General features: G+C 45.5%; 1 protein-coding gene across 2 annotated transcripts in view; it reads left to right on the forward strand.

Moving 5' to 3' along the window:
- The window catches only part of LOC142767581 (uncharacterized), a 73,424-nt gene that overhangs the window by 12,018 nt on the left and 41,274 nt on the right, over positions 1–20,132 (forward strand). For both annotated transcript variants that reach the window (XM_075869543.1, XM_075869544.1), the window contains exons 3-4: positions 5,384–5,554; positions 15,685–15,710. In XM_075869543.1, coding sequence (XP_075725658.1) covers positions 5,384–5,554; positions 15,685–15,710 — 197 coding nt within the window. The remainder of the gene's footprint in view (positions 1–5,383; positions 5,555–15,684; positions 15,711–20,132) is intronic.

A 20,132-nucleotide genomic window follows, 5' to 3' on the forward strand; every position in this document is an offset into this window, starting at 1 on the left:
AGAACGAAGTGGAGCACATTTTCCAAGCACTCTTAAATCATTACTGATAGACTGCCACTATTCATCAAGAGAAAGTTATATAACAGCTGCATCTTGCCGGTACTTACCTACTGAGAAGAAATCTGGAAGCTTACAAAGAAGGTTCAGCTTAAATAGAGCATGACGCAGCGGGCGATAGAAAGAAAAATGATAGGTGTAACCTCAAGGGACAAGAAGGGAGCACAGTGAATAATGAAACAAACCGAGTTTAATATTATCATAGTTAAAATCAAAAAGAAGAAATCAACATTAACAGATTATACGCAATTAACATTGCATATAGTCTGCCGGCAGTGTAAATGCTGGTCACTAAGGATAACTTACTGAATCCCCAGAGAAGGCAAGTGGGTTAGAGGGAGGTTCAAGGTTGTGCCCCTAAACCTTCTTGATTATGAGCGCACAGACACACAGACTTTACTCATCCATTGAAAATGCAGCCGCGGCAGCGGGGATTCAATGCCGTGACCTGCGGGTCAGCAGCCATGTACCTTAGCTACTAGAACACCACGATGGGGCGCGTTCCCGGTAAAGAACAGCGAGAATGTCTTCCGCGTGGATTTCATGGTGAATGCTTGAAAGAGCGATGCCAAGGAATCCTTTATTTGTTTTAGTAGCTCTCACATACACATTTAGGCACTTCAGTAGTGAAAAGGAGCGTTGTATTGCAGCTGTCTTCGCGGGTAGAGTTGTCAGATTTTTAAGAAGATGGTGCGCGATTGGCAGGCATACATGGGGGCTATTGGCAACCACTTGCATCGCAGATAACCTAAGTGCTTCTCACATCACCTACTTTCATTTCACAGCCAACACTGCTAACTTCCCTTCAGCTGTAGAACGGACCACTCCCAACGCGGCAGCTGCGTAAATACCTGCTGCTGTATTCGCTGCCCTTCGCTTAATTAGTCGAGAACAACTTCAACAGTGGTCGATCTTCATCAAATCCTAAGCGGCCCAGCACTCTGTGCTATCAGCACTGCGTCGTCGCCCAAACGAACAGCTCTTGTGTTAAATTCGGCAGGTTATCCAACTATCACATGAGAAACGGCACCACGTGACGTTTCAGGGTTTTCCAAGTCACTGCGACGTCATAGGAAACGGACACGCTGATATTGCCACTCGGGCTGCTCTTGACGGCACACATGAAGATGGTATGCAACTTTCAAGGTATGACGATGCCAGCAACCTTCGAGGGCTTGCACAGGAGACAAATCTTTTTGTATGTTGACTACCAAGCAGCCAGATCAACTAGATTACTCAGCAACACCGCCTGCACTCTTTGATGTATCTCTGTATGCCAAGTTGGCTCCACCAAATATACGCTACACTGCTTTATAATTTATGGATACGTGTGGCCTTTACGAATCCATATGCTTTCGCACTGCAAAAGCCGACAATGCTCTCCACGATATATGTAATCGTGAAAAGGGGCTGCCCCACATACTACTTTCTGACTGTATGGTCTACGATGTGCAGAGACAACCACTGGCGTTCAATATAGAGCACATTAGCATTAGACGAATAACGGTTTTATCTATTATAGCATGTCTAGAAGATTGCAGCCGAAGGTGACCAATAAACTGCTGTGGTATTGAAGAAGACGGAGTTGCTATGTGTCTGTGACAGTGATGCCGCATTCCACGCCAGAAAGTTGTAGGTACTTGCGCGCGTGCTGTGTTTTGTGCTATCTCTCTGTATTTTTCTCTCTTTCCCCTTCTTTCTATCTCCCCGTCCCTTTCCCATGTGTACAGAAACTGATGAATTATCCCGGACTAGTTGACCTTCCTACCTTCCTTTTTCTTCTATTCTGTTCTATCTCCTCGCCATGCCGAAGTTCAGATAATGTTCAAATACTACGCCAGAAAACTCCTCGGCAGTACGAAGAGTGGCAGATTCGAGATTATTCTGCGGCAGAAGAAAAGAAAGCATCTTCAATGTTAGCCGATGCCTTTTAAAACACTCGAGGAACTCGCCCATTAGATAATGCAGAAAAGACAGAAGTACCCAAAGCCTAAACGGCTGCGCCCACACCAGGCACTTGCATGTTACTTTGATGAAGCTGCCTTCATGTGACACGCTGAATTCTCATTTCAACATGTGAGGCCTCGGCAGATTTTACAGCGGTGTCGTATATATATATATATATATATATATATATATATATATATATATATATATATATATATATATATATATATATATATATATATATATATATATATATATATATATATATATATATACAAGACTCCTGCATCGAGAGGAATCCAGCCTAAAGGTCGTCGACATGCATTAGGGTGACGGACAGGTCCGCAGGGCTATATTTAAGCAATTTCGAAAGCGGAAGCTGTATAGGGAGTACTTTTCTCCTGTAGAGTTCAGAGCAACCAAAGCTACGAAAAAAAGCACATTATGCATTTTGTAGCGTACTTTGGTTTCCTCGCGCATATACGGAGCGAACAAGCACCTTTCATGTGAGTAGGCTTGTTCTGGTGCCAGGTGCGATTTCGGTTGAGACAAAGTGAACATTCGTCAGCAATGGTTAGCCTGCTCTCGCAGAGGACACAAAAATGTCTGTACGATTGGATTACTTCATTCATATCAAAAGTCACTGAGCAACTGTAAAGAGAACCAATATTTCGATAAAATCTGCTGGAAAATGATGCGCGCGCATCGTGTTGCCAACGTGCAGCATAACTTAGAAAGGATTACTTATTGCGAATCACAAACATTCTTGGACGCGCTTGGAAAACTAAAGACAAAAATGCTCACTTAAATGTATCACTGTCTCAGAGCAGCTTGACATATATTGTTAACATAAAAATCTTTCCAATAGACATGCGGTAAGAAACGTTCATATGATAGATAAGTGGGGTTGAACGTCTCAAAACCACCTCATCATCATGAAAGACGCCGTAGTGGAGGGCTCCAAAAAGTTTGACCACGTGGGGTTCTTCAACGTGCACCCAAATCTGAGCATGTGGGCCTACAACAGTTTCGCCTCTATTGGAAATGCAGCCGCCGCAGCCAGGATTTGATCCCGCCACCTGCGGGTCCGCAGCCGAGTACCTTATCCACTAGACCACCGCGGCGGGGAATCTGTCCTAAATAGAAAGCACTGTTGCAGCCAAACAGTTATGTTTAAGAATCACACTTAACGATAAAAGTTGTGATCTATTTAAGTTTGATATTACTGCTCTAATTCATAGTTGGAGCAGTAAATAAGTTTCAAAATACTGCTCCAAATGCACTTCACCCCGACGAAAACACCGCCAATATGCTTAGCAAATACAAACAATTAACTATGTCTACGATCGGTATGGTCGTCTCAATGACGCGTTTTCGTAGACTAGCCTATTCAGTGGTGCGATGAGAGGCCGTTGCTCTAAACGGTCACTGTACCTGTCCTTTACTGTATTTTACTGCGAGCAGTTTACTTTTACTTAGCTCTTCACAAAGATACGCGGGTAGAGGTGTGGTCTCTGGACATTGATATACATGTGCGCAATCTGCTCGAACTACCACCTACACACATGTCAAAAAAAAAGCTTATGCCTGTGCCACCCTCTCCCCATTGAATCGCTGTAAACCCTCCCTTCTCCCCGAGAAATGTTCTGGCTACGCCACTACATCGTTGCTGCCACTTATCGGCTGACTTGCCGGCATTCCCTTATTACGGCGGCCTGAGCCATTAGCATACCACTTTCAGCTTTGGAAATCAGCCAGACGGGCGTCATTGGCCTTCTTGCTGAAAAAAAAGCGGCATTGCGTCTTTACATAACACGAGGTCAAAGCATTGCACCTTCCGGGCAGGAAAACTCTGCAATGTCTCACTGCTTCATTTACGACTGAGTCGGACAGTAGCACCCTCTGCTCCCGTACCTAGCCTTCACTCAGACGGCCGGTGGTCCGCTAAATTGCCGAGAGCGTCGAGCTGAATCCTCGTCAGCTGAAGTGGCACTTTTCAGATAAAGTTTGGTTTGAGCAAAAGGGCAGTACAAGAAATATTATTTGCTCTTAGAGTACCACAGGCTGTACCAGCGCCGAGTGCTTCGCCGGCCTTGGGTTGGCTCAATCCACCGATGCGATGGGAATTTATATGAAGCGCAGTCTGGTAGGACAGGAAATTCTGGAGCATTTGTGACGTCTCCCATCAGCTGGCGAAGGGTAGTGCATCTGTAAAGGGTGCAGCCCTCCTCTCCGCGAACTTTTGATGGCGTTGAAAATTCTTCGCACGGGCACTGCCAGCACACATGCTGGCGCAATGCAACCACGGCGACATTATTTATGTTGCGTATATGACACCGGTGACACGAACAGATGACGAAAAAAAGCAGAATATATAGTCTTAATAATTTTCGTGGGCTTGAATTCAAACTCATGACGTCTCTTCCAACGACGGCAAGAGCACGGTGCTTTAGCCACTGCCCTACCGAGTCGCATGCACAACACGGTCCAGCCACGCCCTGGTCTCTCACACAAATTTTACGCACTGAAATTGATTTCTGAGTCAGCGCAGTGGAGAATGGCTGCCCGATTTCTACTTATTTTGTGGGAATATAAATCTTGTGAGTGCATCGTTGCTGTGAAAAACGCACAAAGGGCACTGGGACGTTCTCGGTCGTTCAAGGTTCAAGCTAAAGGCTTTGCCTCTCGAGTTCCTGAAGTGTTGCAATCTACACTTCTGCATAGGAAAAAGTGTAGATTATGCGACTGCTAGAAAGTGAACTCCGTGACACTTCTCTCCTTGAGTGATTACCCTCTTATTGAGCTGGAAAAATATACTGGCTACCCTTTCAGCTATCCTTGCGTAAATAGTGGGTTAAACTGCAGTCTCAAAGCACTGAACAGACAGCCTTTCAAGTTCAAACATTCGCGTACATGTTATTCTAATATCCATACAATTTCTGAAATAATATGTTTAACAAGCATTATATTATTATAAAGCACACCGAAGTCGAGAGTCACTGAAATTTTGACAATGTGCAGTATCTATCCTCGTGAACTTGTACAGAGCAACCATGAGCAGTTCCTTCAGATCCCTAGCCATCAATATCAGCTACCGTGACTAGAATTTAATAACGAGTCATATGAAAAGTATTCCAATTTTGTGTTTTGAATCTACAAGAAATAACACCCAGATCAATCTCTTGCCTTCCAGTTACCACTGCTGATTTGCTTATCACTGCGTTTAGAGTATCCAGTGTTTTGTGATTCAATTAGCCTCGTTTACTCTAACGCGTAGACTAAGAGAGTGAGTACAGTAACAAACTTATGAGATACCAATGTGTTCCATGAAATCAGAATTTTTTATGATATGTGCTTGGTATTGTTTTTATTCCTTCAGAGTGCAGGCCTTATGAAGTTCACGAGCCCTGCTCCGATGGCATCAAAAAGGAGTTTTACTGCCCAAATAATAAAAAAACTGAGAGTTGCACTGTAGGATTTGATGATTGCGTCTGCAATACTGGAGAGTATCGCCGTAAAGATGGTCTTTGCGTGCAATACAGATATTGCGGTAAGTACAAATACTGACCTCATTGAGCGCAAAGCTATTGTTGAAGCAAACGATGCGTGATTTTTAGGCGTAATCACCGAAGATGTGTGGAAAGAAAGGATGAAGGAACACAACAATATCAAGGCAACATGTTTCGTGTTTTCCTGTGACTGACCAGGTATAGCCTCTGAACAACGAAGCTCAATAGTCTTTTTGGAAAGGGACCTTGTTTATGAAAAGCATTCACGCGCAGTTACACACGACAAAGGGCACCTCTTTCAAGACAAAGCTCAATAGCCCCAAAAGAACACCCCCATGTGCTAGTTGAACATAAAAGGTGATCTCGTTTTTATAGCGAGGACAACTCGACAACACATACTTTGCACCAAGACTTTTTCGTTGCGCTAATAAACGCATCTGGTGCTGTTGTTAACAAGAGTGACCCTTAAAATGTACCGATGCAACAATGTTGTCCGCTCTCAATACGTCTCTTGAACCACCATTTTAACTTAGGTAGAATTACCAGTGAAAAAAGGACATCGCGTTTTGTTTCCCAAGTTAGCTCAGCACAGCACGATCTACCTACCATCAGCGCTTGTATTTTCAATCGTAATTTATCGCAGCTTGGAAGACTCCCGGAGCGTGGCAGCTTGGGCTACTTGCTATGACATGACAATAGCTATAGCGCTAGAGCACATAATCGACGCAGAGACAAGAAGGACACGAAGGACAAGAGCGCTAACTTCCAACTGAGTTTATTGCGCAGAGCGCGAAAACATATAGAGGAGACAGTAAACCATGTGACAAAAAGCACGTGGCACGAAGAGCTATACACGATTAACGGGAAAAACAAAAGCACCGAAAAAGGCACAGAAAAGTCAATAAGAAAATCCTTCGTGTCTTTCTTGCTTCTGCGTCATCGTTCTATTCTCGTGCGATTACTATCGGCTCCTGGAACAACGATACGCATTTTCGACAGTCGGCTTCTACTACCTGTTTGTAAGCCCGGACTTGACCCTAGGCCCGCCGAATGCAGGCCCTCTCACGTTTGAACTATCGGGGCTCTTAGGTTGTCCGTTGATTACTCATATGGAAGGTCTTAGTAGAAAATGATGCTGTGCTCGGCACCCCGGCTAGCCCAGCTGCGAGGGATGGATGATGTCACTTACAATACAACCATTGGTGGCCATGCTAGGGCGCAACGCTGCGAACGACGTAACAGATGGTACAGCGATTGGAGACTGCTCGTGACACCTCTGACGAACAACTTTTTTTTCTCCTAGCCATATAAAACTTTCGCTGTAAAACAGCAATATCGCCTCGTACGTAGTAAAACTTTGGAGATTATTGTCTGAATCATCAATTAGTACGCGTGACAGATATTTTGGCTGCAGTTACCAACTGACACTGCCAAAATTATAGGCTGTACAGCGCTCTAAACGACCTGCTAAAGGGTCCACGAGCAGACGACGTCTACCACATGCACATGCAGGTGCCCCTCGCTTTTCACTCGCATGTTGTGTGCGAGCATGTGCAGAAAGCCTTGCGAAGAAAGACTCCTAGCAAGTGGCTGCAAACCCCTTCGCGATCTTAGCTTCCTCGCGTTGACTGGCGGTGCCCACTCCTCGGTGTCGGCGCGCGCTTTTCACACCGCGATGGAGTGTGCTTTGGGTATTTCGACCGGGTGTTCTTCGGGGCACGGCAGAAGTGCGTTGAGACAAACGGCAACAGAGGGTAGGCTTTGTGCAAGGACTAGTTGTTCTCAATGCTTTAGTGGGTCATTGAGTTTGGAAGCATTGGCTCACGCCATGCCGAGGAAGAAGTGAGAGCTGATGCCTCGTGACAATGTTTGGCGAGAAGCTCTCCTCGAACAGGGACATAGTCTGGCGGCCCTGTTCCGGTGAACTTGGTGGCAAACTTTGCTAGGACAACATGAAATGGCCAGGTATGCTACCACGCGCTGCGCCTTCAATCTCTCCACGCTGTCTCAACTACTTGTCAGCTGATCAGACAAACTCGCGCGTTCACAGGCGCACAAAAAAACACACAGAAACACACACACACACACACACACACACACACACACACACACACACACGCATGAACATATTTAGGTGAGCATGACGTGAAGCGCTGAAAGCTTGCAAGGACAGATACAGTGGTGGCTCAAGGTAAATATACCAGATCATTTTATTTGCATCGTGATTTTGTGGTCACGAACAGAGTCAATTATACAGCGAAGACTGTTCCAAGATCTCAAGAAGGGCGGCAGGTGCCGTTTTTCTGCCACCACGACGCTGTCCGAAACCACTATTGAGCGAAATTAGAAAATAAAGTAAATGAAAATCAACAAAAAACAACGTAGCACGTACCCGGTTGTCCTGCGTGTCAGCCCCATAATCTATCATTGAACCACGCCACGGCTTGAAACTCCATTGTAAACAGACCTTACAGAGGCTTGATATGCGGAAAAAAATCACGGTATTATGAATAATGAACCATCGTAGATGAGCAATGCAGACCAGGCGTCACAGAATACAAACTACGTAACGATTGGGCAAACGGATGATGTAATCTTTCAGAAAAGCTTCAGGAATACATCGTCTCTTCTTCAGCCACCACAAAAATACTTTTCACATTTTTTTACAGGCATGTAGTGGGTACCATTCTTCTTTAAAGAACGACGAATGAAAGCACAGGGAATGCCTTCATATCACAAAAAATTACGATGATTTATGGCCTGGTGGGTACCCTGCAAGCGTTTTGTAGCAACTACTCAAAGAGTATTTAACAAAGGCTCTGCAAAGCCACTTTTCCAGTTTTCGCTGTGACTGTGCTGGGCGTTCCGCGCAGGCCTGGTGGTTTTTTCGCTCACATTCAATGACACCGATGCCGCCATTTTTGCGAAACTAGCTCATTAACGCTATCGCGTTGTAACTCGAAGACGGCGAAGGTGCGCAGAAACACACGCATTTGCACGTGAAGCGCGAACAGCGATTCAGCGTGGAGTGGCCTTGAACGAAAGGCAGGTGACAGCGGCGGGCGCGCTTTCCCTTCTCTGCTAGCGAAGTTCGTCAGAGGACGCGTCATTTAAGTGCCCAATTCTGTGACTTTTTCATGACTCCCGAGCGAGTGCAGTTTCGCCTGCTTAAGAATTCTTGCGTCGTAATTTGACTCGCATTAGATACTTGGAACTGTATTGAGTACCAAGTTCGTTGTCGGTGAAGCCATAGTCAGCACGACCATATATAGAGGCCAGGCAGAGCTGGATGCGCGTGGGCAACGTCTAGATTCGCAAAGAAACTGCTGAGTATTGCAAGCACCATCATGACGACCACGCAGTTCTAAATTGATGTGATAAGTAACGAAAATGATTTCCGAAAAAAACAAACAGCGCGAAAAATGAGAGAGACAGAGAAAAAGAAGAAAGAGAGAGAGAAGGGAGCGTTTATTTTTGAAACTGTGCCCCGAGTAGTGTCCCGTGTTACCCTGAGGTGGGAGGGATCTTTAATCCTGGAACCCTCTGGCTTCTACTGTCCTGTTGGCCCTGGCGACGAATTGTTGGTATTCCAGGTCATCGACGGCGAGCTTCAGCCCCCCCCCCCCGTTTCGGTTTGGTCTTCATTTGTCCGTCCTGCCTCATTATCAGTCGTGTGTTGTTGCAGATTACGTCTGGCATTAAACTGGCACGTAAGAAGCTAGTGTGCCAGGGTGTTCGGTACGCTGCAGAGCGGACACAGAGAGCTATATCTCGTTAGGTAGAGACGGTGCATTATGGCTCCATGTGTGTATGTGTTGCCTTGCAGGAGTATCAGTATCACGCTTTCGTAATTTTTCTATCTTGGGTGTGGTGGAAGGTATACTTGTTGCTCCAGCCTGTAAGGCTGGGGTAACGACGAAGAGGTGTTTTGACCAACCTCCGTCTCTTAGACGACGAGTTGGATGTCATGTGGGCAGAGGGCAGCCCGGCTGACGTGCTCACAGGCAGCGACGTGGGCCGTTTCGTTTCCCAGCAGACCCTCGTGTCCTGGCACCAACAAGATACAAGTGTATGGCAGTGGAGTGCTTCGCCGTTTAAAAACATTGATCGCTGAGATACGACTCTTAGCACAACCAGCGGGAAGCTTCCGAGTCGGTGACCATTACCGCAGCGTCTGTACATTTAGTGGTTGCGAGAGCGATTGCACATTCTTCTGCTGCGTCAGAATTGAGTGCATTGAACGTGGCCAACGTAATTTTCGGCCTTGAGAATCTACGACGCTGACAGCGAATGCATTTCTATGCGGATACTTGGCCGCGTCAGTGTAGCGGGCGTCCTGCTCTTGCTTGAACTTTTGTTGAATAGCGTGAGCTCTCGTTCTGCGTCTACGTTTGTCGAAAGCATGATGCAAATTGCGTGGAATAGGAGCGATGGACGGCGACTCTCTAACGTACAGCGGCATGCACTTTTTTCGGTCTGCATCAGCGATGAACGTGTCACTGTAGTTGAGGTACCGGAGCATTGACCTCCCCGTGGGCGTCAGCTTCAGCCTGTCCAGCTGGCTGTTATGCGTGTCGTCAAGCTCTTGCCACGTGTGGTGGATGCCCAACTTCAGGGGACGTGTGGTGGTGGTCATTGGAAGAATTTCCAGGTCTACTTTAGTGGCTTTTCTCATGATGATATTACGTTTTTCTGTTTCAGCTGTTTTCAAATTCAGGTATGGCGTGCCCTAAATAATGCGGCTGGTTAACAGAGCTTGCATTGAGCGTAACCAGTCATGCTCTTTGAGTCCGTGTGATTGGTTCGCGATGCTCTTGACGATGTGCGTAAGTTGTGATAGTGTTGTCAAAGTGTAGGTATGGGGGCAGCACCCAATCCACCCTGGCAGATGTGAACTCCATGCACTCACTGCGTGTCGACTTTTGGAAATATTGTCCCATTCAGGGTTACGCTAAAGTCGGGCTCCTCGTATAGAAGGGGCTGTCTCTTGTTCTCGCTTTGAAGACGAGGTGCTCAGATTTTTTGGGGGCACAGCAGAGACCGCAGTTTCGGGGATAGCGTTCGATGGTATTTACGGCGGTTTTAGGAAGGTCTCTTGTCTCCCAGTGTTCGAAGCCCTGGTCCCTAGCGTAATGTGATCAGCGTAGTTCGCGTATCGTAAATCTGGTATTTTGTGTAGAGTTTTTGCCAGATTGATCATGGCCACACTTAAAAGTAACGGCGAGTTGACTGAACCCATTTGCGTGTCTTTTTTCGGTAGTTAGAAGCTTTTGCTGCGGTAGTTGCATAAGCCCACAGTTGCCGTACGGTCCGTCAGAAAGTTTCTGAAGTACGCCTAGGTTCCAATGCCGCAGCCAATGGCTTCGAGGTTGTTGAGGAACGCGCCGTGGCTGACGTTATCGAATGCTGCCTCTGCGCCGACTTCGCCTATAAAATACTTGCTTCGATGGATCAGGTGATCAAGGAAGTCTTCATTGAGTAGTAAGAGCCCGTCTGGCGTCGAAAGATGCTGCCTGCAGCCGAACATTGTGTCCGGTAGGTGTCCACTATTTTCTAGGTACAGGGTCAAGTGGTCATGCACCATCAGTTCGAACAGCTTTTCCTCGCATGAGGTGAAAGAAATAGGGTGTAGGTTCTCGATGCAGACTGTTTTGTTAAGCTTAGGCATCATGGTTATTTCTGGCTGCTTCAATACCGAAGGTAGCTCTCCTTTATCCCAGCAGTCATTGCAACATTGGAGAAGACCCGTGGTGGCCGGGCGTGGTAGGTTGCGTAAGTGCTTGTTGACAATCCTAGCTATTCCGCGATTGGTATTTCCTGTACACTTCATTAGGGCGGTGTGCAGTTCAGCCTGGCTGAAGGGCTGGTCGAGCTCAGAGTTTGTTGTGCCACTGTACTCTTTGGTGTGAATTGAAACCCCAGTGAGTGCATCGACACAGACCTTTTTTGTACTTATTTTAGGACGCGTTCTCTACCGAGCAGCAGTGTTTGTTGCGCCAGCGTACCATTCGGTGTGAGTTGAAGCCCCAGTGGGTGCAGCGCCACAGCATTTTTCGTACTTTTTTAGGTGGTTTTCTTCTGTACCAGCATAGTTTCGAATAAGCCTCTGAGGGTGACGCTTTTGTGCTGCTTTGGAAGATTGTGTGGCTAAAAGCGTGCGTAGCAGATGCCAGGTCTTCTTGGTGATCCGAGACCCCTGTAGTTTGTCACAGAAAGCGTGCCAGTTCTGTCTGGCTAATTGGTTCGCATGATCTTGAGACTTCTTGGTGAGGAGATAAATGCGTTTTCGTAAATTTCCGTTCAGTTTTTGCCACTTCCACCGCTTCAGAAGCCCTCTTCTAGACTCCGAAAGGTGGAGGAGATGTCCGTCAACGACGGGTGTAACAGCGTCAAGCTGTATATCCTTAGTGTAGCGTTCGGCTATCTTCAGCACATTTTTAAACCAGTCGACCGGACAGAAAGTACACATACAGATCGTTGTCATCTGGTCTGTCGGTTTTCGCGTTGTTTGTATTTCAACTAAGTCGTACCAACACGCCCAAGCAACCACTTAAGCTTTATATATTTTTATAGGTTTGACTCCAGTCGTTAATTGATAGTGTCCAAGCACTTCAGACGCACCATGCAGATTTGAAAATAAAAAAATTACGGCATATTCACGGGGTGAATGATGATGAATGGGCGAAGCTCCGGAGGGATTCATCGGTAAACTGTGCGCGCGCTGCTGCCGCCTTGCGCTCTCTCCGCTGTGCAGCCTTATCCATCCGGCGACTCCGAGCGCGCGCCAACAGCGAACGGATTTTATTACAACGTTCCCCCTAGCGTACGTCGCCGCACTAAATCGAACGATTGCCTTCAACCAATGACACGCGCCATATGTGACATCATTCCTATTTTATAAGATCTCGCGTCTTTCATCAACTACAAGTACCGCTTTCTAGTTTATAACATCTTGCATCTTTTCATCATCAGCTACAAGTACCACCATCTAGTAAACACTACAAGAACTAAACGAGAGGTGGCTACATACGGGAGACGGTACCGCCATCTAGTGAACACTGCAAGAACTAAACTAGAGGTGGCTACATACAGGGGACGGTACCGCCTTCTAGTGAACACTGCAAGAACTAAACTAGAGGTGGCTACATACAGGCTACAGGGGACGCACAGCCCACGCCCTAACGAGCTTCGCCCCTAAAAGAATAATCGATTGGTAGAGCTGCTGAAGCCTTTTTTATCACAAACACGTAATTAGGCTAAAATAGTGGGCAGCCACCAAACTTTTATGATGGCCTACGGACGTTTTGTTCGTTGGCGGACATGATATCCGCTCTTTGCGTTGGTTGACGGCTATTTTGCGTTGGTGAACAACCACGATTGCCCCAATTTAGCGAGTTGCTGAAAATATATTCCAATTAACAAGTTTGGGTACATGAAGAGTTTTTACAACACATTCGCAGCAATCCTATTTAGCGCCATGACGCCGGAAATAATTATTGCTGATAAGAATGCAACAAGAATGATAAAAATTGGTGCCAGAAAAGTGAAGATATGAGTGTTCAGCGTTTGAAACTCGAGCAGACGAGAAAGGTTCTCTTTCATATTTCGCTCATCTGCTACCGTCAAATACCACTTTCAATCACAACGCGGGTCTCATGATCGCACACTGGAAGTGCCACCTTTTGTGGCCTTCCCGCAGTACCTTGATATCACTGTTGTTGACGGCCTGGTTAGCAACGTTGGGCGTTAGCTTGGTTACGACCAAACACGTGACGTGCGTCGGGTAGCAGATGCTCCCATGGTCACGCTCTGTACGTTACACTTTAACGTAAGCATTATTTGACTTTCATGCAATCCCATAACTGCATTTTTGACTCGCTAAATTTTAGCATGCGATTACGCCTTTGGTTGCTGGCGTACAATAGCTGCGCTCGCTGGCAACAGAAATAAGTGTCATGTTCGCTTGTTTTTATGGTAGTTCTTTAGAAACAGAATTTTGTCTTTCTCAGAATACAAACAAGGAGATTTGTACTGTAATTAGAATTCGCTCATATAGCCTAGCAAACACCACATGATTATTGAACGCTAATTGTCATCTCAAGCCATTGAGAACCTGATAGTCTTTGTCGTCACGTCACACGACACTACCTCAGTTTCCATAGCGAAAAGAGCAGACGCATGTCGCCGCAGTCTGTAGTAGAGGTACATTTTCCCACTTATCAATTTATACCAGCTTCAATATTGACGTTTCCCTTGGCGGAACAAAAGCTGCGCATACCACAGCACCAGAATAACCGATGAAAAAGTTATGATGAAATTGTGGCATACGATCCCTTCAAACAACACTTATGTTTGCCGTCATCAGATGTACGTCCGACTTGTATCATTTGTCGAATAAATAAGCGTCAAATTAAAGCTTGTTTGTTGTATTTGTTACAACATTATTTTCATATACCCCACCACCGCCCATATAAAGTTCATAATACCGAAGAACTTGAGTAAGTTTTTATTGCTGCACTTCTTGTAGCCTTTACTTTGTACGTACTTCTATATTATTACTCTTTCCACAATGCAGAATCTTCGGAACCGAAGTTATCAGTAATTTAAGATGAAAGAAATTGAAATATTGTGACGTAGTTAACAGTTCATTTCCTCACATGGTATTGTTTGAAAACTAAAACCTTCAAGACATCAAACATGTCACGTTTTGTTGCATCAGATATCTTGCCGCGCAAGAGTTGCCCATCTTGAGCAAGCAGCCATGGTGCACAAAATCTGCCTTGTCAACTGTTAAAGCGTCCACAGTCGGAGTTTACAAACGTACTCGTAGGAACGAAGTTCAAACGACATTGTGGACTTTTTTCAGAATGAACATAGCTTTCCAGTTCATCGCTTTGTTCCACCTGTGCCAAAATATCGTGCCACTCTTTATTATGACAAAAAGTCGCAGATTGGGCTTGTTGGCAAATCGCTAGGAAGGGCACTTTTTTGCGGAGCCACCCGAACCCGAGCACAGAAGGAAACTTCATGAAAAAGACAACCCTAGCGCTACAAGCCTCAACAGCGTTAATTTTCGAGACCATGCTTCCTTGTATACCATCGTCTATACATACTCTCCGGTTGGTTGGTCGTAGGTTCGAATACAGTCGACTGTTGTAGCGGAGTCATGCTATAAAATGCTCTTCAAAACCGTATCTGATTTAGCCGTCTGTGCTTGGGTTAAATGTGACCGTGTGGCCATGGTTCGATCCAAATCCTAGAGTTTCCGCACTATACATTAGTACGTGGCGCAATCTCTGATGTTTAGAATGTGGGCCCACAAAGTGGCTGTGCATGTCCAACTCGCAGTACATGATCAATAGGATGTGTGATGGAGCAACAGAAAGCCAACGCATCTTTATAGTAATTCTCTGTAACGACACTACCCGCAGAGTTTAAAGAAATTTTAGGAAACTTGGCCATGCTTTGAAGCTGTGTGATCGCAATTTTCATGCTAACCAATATATAGATATAAAACTTTGATATCAATATTTACTGTTTCATTTATTACTAATGCTACAAAATAACGTTCCGGATGAAGTTGATGACAAATGTAATCAATAAACAAAAGCACAATGAGATGTAAACTGTACAGGTGACTAATATATCAGCCTCATATGCAACAATCAAAACAAGCACTTGCCCTGCATTGCAACTCTCGAAATAGCCTGCTTGTTTCACATGAAAAGGCGTTTTCTGAATGAAACCTGTTGAACATACATATATATCGCACAACAAGTGCGGAACAATCTTAACGACTGAGTGATTATCAGGGACGGCTAAACCCGAGGGTGGCACCTAAAACCCGGCCTTAGTATTAAGCCCGGTGCCATTACATACTATAGTAGAGCAATATTACATACTTTAGTTAGTAAAATTAGGTTTCTCTTTTATAAACCTCTACGGAAAGGTGTCATCTCACTAATCTTGTACAGCTAAACTCTCGAGAGCAATCAACGGTAATCCATGTATTATGTTTGATAAAATATAACTACCTAATTATGTTTTAGAACTATTTATTGTTTTTCTAATTTTAGTAGCACGTAATGCGTCAGCTAGTTTCTATTGGTGACACGCATTGAACTCTCTTATTTTTTATTTCGGGTCAATGGACGGAAATGGTACCGCACAGAGGGACTGGATGGCTATTTAGAAGACGTAAGTACCTTTACATACTGCTTTGTACGTGCATACATATTTCAAAATACTTTTGGACATATCAGAATAAAAAATATTCATCGTTTATGCGCTTTTGAGAAATAGATGACATGCCTGGAGTGAGTATGAATAAGGCAAGCAAATTTCGTTGCTGAGTGTGCGTGACAAAAACGTCAATGGTATTGACGCGATAGCGTTGAGAGCTCGTTTCGTAGAAATTCCAACGGCGGTGTTGGTACCGTTGGTTGTGAGTGAAAAATTGAGAAAAAATCTAATGAAATAAACAATAAAATCATCGGTCCTGTTGTGGATGAAACCCGGACCGTTTTTGTGGCAAGCAGGAGTCATTCCACAAACCTACGACGTTACTTGCAGCTACTACTGGACAAACACTACATAAAGGCCATGTAGTGGAAGGATTTTCCTTAACGCATTTTGTTCGAGAGGTATCACGACAAAAACGAGCCCATTTGGTGATTCGTAGGCACATTTTGGAGGCCATGAAGCTACATCAGAAAGACCGGGAAAGTGCAGCCATCACCGCTAAAGCATACAGGAACTTTCAAACAGCTCTGAAATTGAACAACTATATCCATCTAGTAGAAAACATACCAAGCCTTTCAAGAAGCGTTTATGAAGCAAACAGCAAATGCTGGATAATTTGCCACCATCTGTGAAGCTTTGTGAAACATCTTTATGACCTGAAAGATAGCGAGCTCGTGGCATGTATCTGAGATGTCGTGCGATTCTTGCTTTAGATCAAAAACTTGTATGTACTATGAACGTCAAACGAAACCCGAACAGCGGCAAGCCTTCGGGATAGCATAGTGCGCAACTGCCCACTGATCACTACGAACAAGCACACATATACCCTCAGAGCTGCCGAGCAGGATGCGCGCGTCTGTCAATGGTGATAAATGGACAGCACGCACTGGACTATCGCCGTTAATTCTCTGACTCATATGTAAGAATGAGAAATCTCGAGTTGGTATTTAGGCACGCCTTGGTGAACTAACACACTGGCGTACTTTTTTGCAGGATTGCATAGGTAATTTCTCTGGTTGATTCTTATTCGCATGTATCGATATAACTGCGAATATGTAATCTGGCTCACCGTATGTGTACTGCGACATCGTAGCTTACGCAAAAAAAGTACGAAATATTCAGTCGTGTGCGCGCATATCTACCGAACAAGGTATTTTATTACATCTGTACATATTGACCAGTAGCAAGTGTGAAAACCGACTATCAAAGGAAAAGAAACTATCGGCAGCAACAGCCAACAATCTGTGGCTGCTCCTCCAGTCAATTTGAGTTTTTTCAGAGTTAGGTTGTGGGTGCCTCAAGACACTTCGCGCTCTAGTTTATACTCGCACGTCATTCGGTTCCGGGAAGACGTTCGTCATTGTCTAATCAAGTTGCAATTGTTATTGGGTAAAGAATATGGCGTCAGTCTTGACTGTGTGGTTTGTAAACATGTAGTCAAACGGCGCGTTTTGCGATTAAATAGTCATTTTACAAGCTGCCATGAAGATTGTGCCATGGCGTAGTGGGTAGTGTACTCAGTTCGTGATCGGGAGGTAGCGAGTTCAAATAATGTCAGGAAGCCGTTTAAGACACGATGCGAAGACTGAAGAGCAAACTACGGTCGCATTGGTTGAGTTGGCCTTACATTTCGGGCTCGTCAAGCCGTTCAACAAAATCTATGTAAACAAGATACCGGTCAGATATTACTCAACTTAAAAAACTGACTGCTCCTACAAACGTTGCCACTGAATATTCCCCGTTTAAATATATATTTAGGGTAAATGCTGTCAGTTCACTTGGGGTAAACGACACTTGCTCTATGTGCTGAGAAGAGCTGACATTGAAGCTGATATTGAAGCTGGGATAAGGTGTCATTTGTCGATGCCATTATGCAGTAATGCCTCCGGCTCAAACAGGCTAACAGTAGGCTCATCTCATGAGGTGGTACACCTTCCGAGGACCCACGCGGCGTCCTCCTGCCTCGACCGATATGGTCTATCAGACTCCTGCGACCACTTTACGCGATTCATCAGGCGTGAACTTGAAGTGGCCATTCCAACTACAGCTTGACGAACGTCCCCTGACCCCCTTCCTTGAATGACCTTGCCCCTAAGTCAATAAGTTGTACGGCAGGAAACTGTGAACTTCAGAATTTGCTCTATTTAACAACCTCCCCATACCACCTTTTAGCCACAATTCATTCCAGCACCTTTTTTCGCGTTTGGCTCTTCATCAACGTTCCGCTATTCGTCCGCATGGCAAACGCACAATAAACAAGCCAATCTGCTTTTTGTGTTACCGTAAAGGGGACATTTCTCGTTGTTGCAGAAGCCGCTGGGTTCCTGCACAATTTTCCACTAGTACCTTCAATGCGCGTCCCGCTTGCAGTCATGAGACCAGAACCGAACCTCTTGCCCCGGATCCTGCTACTGAACCAAGCTACTACCGCTCTCGATCAACCCAACATCACCGGTCTCGTTCTCGGCAGCCCCACCGATATCACCTTCGCCTTCCCACGATGTTCCCCGACGGAAAACTAAGTGTTGCCATGGCCATTGGTGGCACTGCATCACTCGGATATACCAAGAATCCTCTTTGAACTTACAGACAAAACGGAACCTTATCGATGTTCAAGTAGATAGTGTGCATGTGGCTGCTCTTCGACACTGGAGCGCCGTTCACCGTTATGAAGAATCATTTACGCTGCAAGCTAAAGAAACTTCTCACCGCTGCGAACACTCAGTTTTCGCGTGTAGCCAATAGAGGAAGAGAATCTATCGTTGGAATGTTCCTTGCTCTTTGAAAGCACCACAGTTTACACACTGTTCTTCATTTTACCACCCTTGAAAAATGCCCGCAAGACATAATCTTAGTCCTCGGTTTCCTGTCCGCACATTTTGTCTTCATTGACTGTTCGACCTGCATCCACAGTGTCCACTTGCCCGCAACAGAACATCTAGCACAACCGCCCAGTCTCCTTTTCACAATGGGATATGCACGCATCTCTCCCCAAACACCGAACTACGCCCAGCTCGGCTCAACACCATTAGTTCTCTGCGGCAACTCCGTTCTGATACCTATCACCGATATCCTCATCACCCGCGGCATCACTTTACTACACACTATTCTGTGTCTCACAGGGAACTCCACTTGCCTTTTAGTTATCAGCTTAGTTTGACACCTCAAGTTCTGCCGCAAGCAATCCCCTCGGTGTTCATTTGCACTTTAAAACAGAACTCGGTGTACGTTTTCACAATGACCGTTCCTTCCAACCACGATGCTCAACAGCAATTGCACACTTGCTTCGACAGTGCTGTTAGGTGAATGATTGCTTCTAGCTTAATGCCACAGCAGACTGACGAGCTCCACTAGCTTCTACTCTCCTACATTGACATTTTCGAACTAAGCAGCCAGCCATAGGGGAAAACAATATGTGTGACCCACTGCATAAGCACTGGCAATGGGCCTCATATTCATAGGCATCCTTATCGATTGTCAGCGGCCGAGCGTTCCATTATTCAAAGTAAGGTCGACGAACTGATGGCCGAGCATATCATTGAGTAATGCTACAGTTTTTGGGGATCGCCTGTTGTGCTAGTTCACAAAAAAGATGGGGCTTGACATGCCTGTTTTGAATATAGACACCTAAACAAATGTTTAGAAAAAGGGAAAGTTTGCGTAGCAATGAATGCGTAGCAGCATATTCGAATGTTTTTTGTCGCAAGGCTAGCATTTTAAAAGCAATATAATTGTAATAACCATGCGCTTCCTAAGTAACCAAGTTTCCTGTGGTGTGGTCAGATGACCACACCAATGCTCATGCGTACGACATTGATATACGAAGTGAGGCTGGCAGTAACTCATTTATTTCCGATCATATTGTTACGGGTAGGAGACTGACTCAGAGGAGTAGTCACCGATGTATTTACAGCTAGTTAGGCGAGCAGCGCCTGCCACACAGATTAGCTCGTGCTAGTCTATCTGCTTTGTCTTCTTCAGCTCCATGCACTGGCACGTAGCATGACCCCCGGCCGCGGACGCACCGTCCCGGTGCTTTAAAGGTCGTTATCTGACGCATTATTGTAGGGCTTGATCCGCGAGACGTGTACGATATCACTGGGCCACATAGAAGATGATGATGGACAGATGGGGCTGATCTCGTAGGTGACAGGTGTTACTTGAAGCAATATACGGTAGGGTCCCGTGTAATGAAACAGAAGTTTTTCGGATAGGCCCAGCCGACGATGAGGGGACCAGAGTAAAACAAGGGTACCGGGAGCGAAATGTACGTCTCTATGTTCCGCATCGTACCGACAGCATTGGTTGGTTTGCGACGCCATCAGCCGAGCGCGAGCGAGCTGACAGGCATGATCGGCTCGCGCAATCGCAACGCGG

This window comes from Rhipicephalus microplus, chromosome 7 (genome assembly GCF_043290135.1).
Source record: "Rhipicephalus microplus isolate Deutch F79 chromosome 7, USDA_Rmic, whole genome shotgun sequence".
Classification (NCBI taxonomy): Eukaryota; Metazoa; Arthropoda; class Arachnida; order Ixodida; family Ixodidae; genus Rhipicephalus; species Rhipicephalus microplus.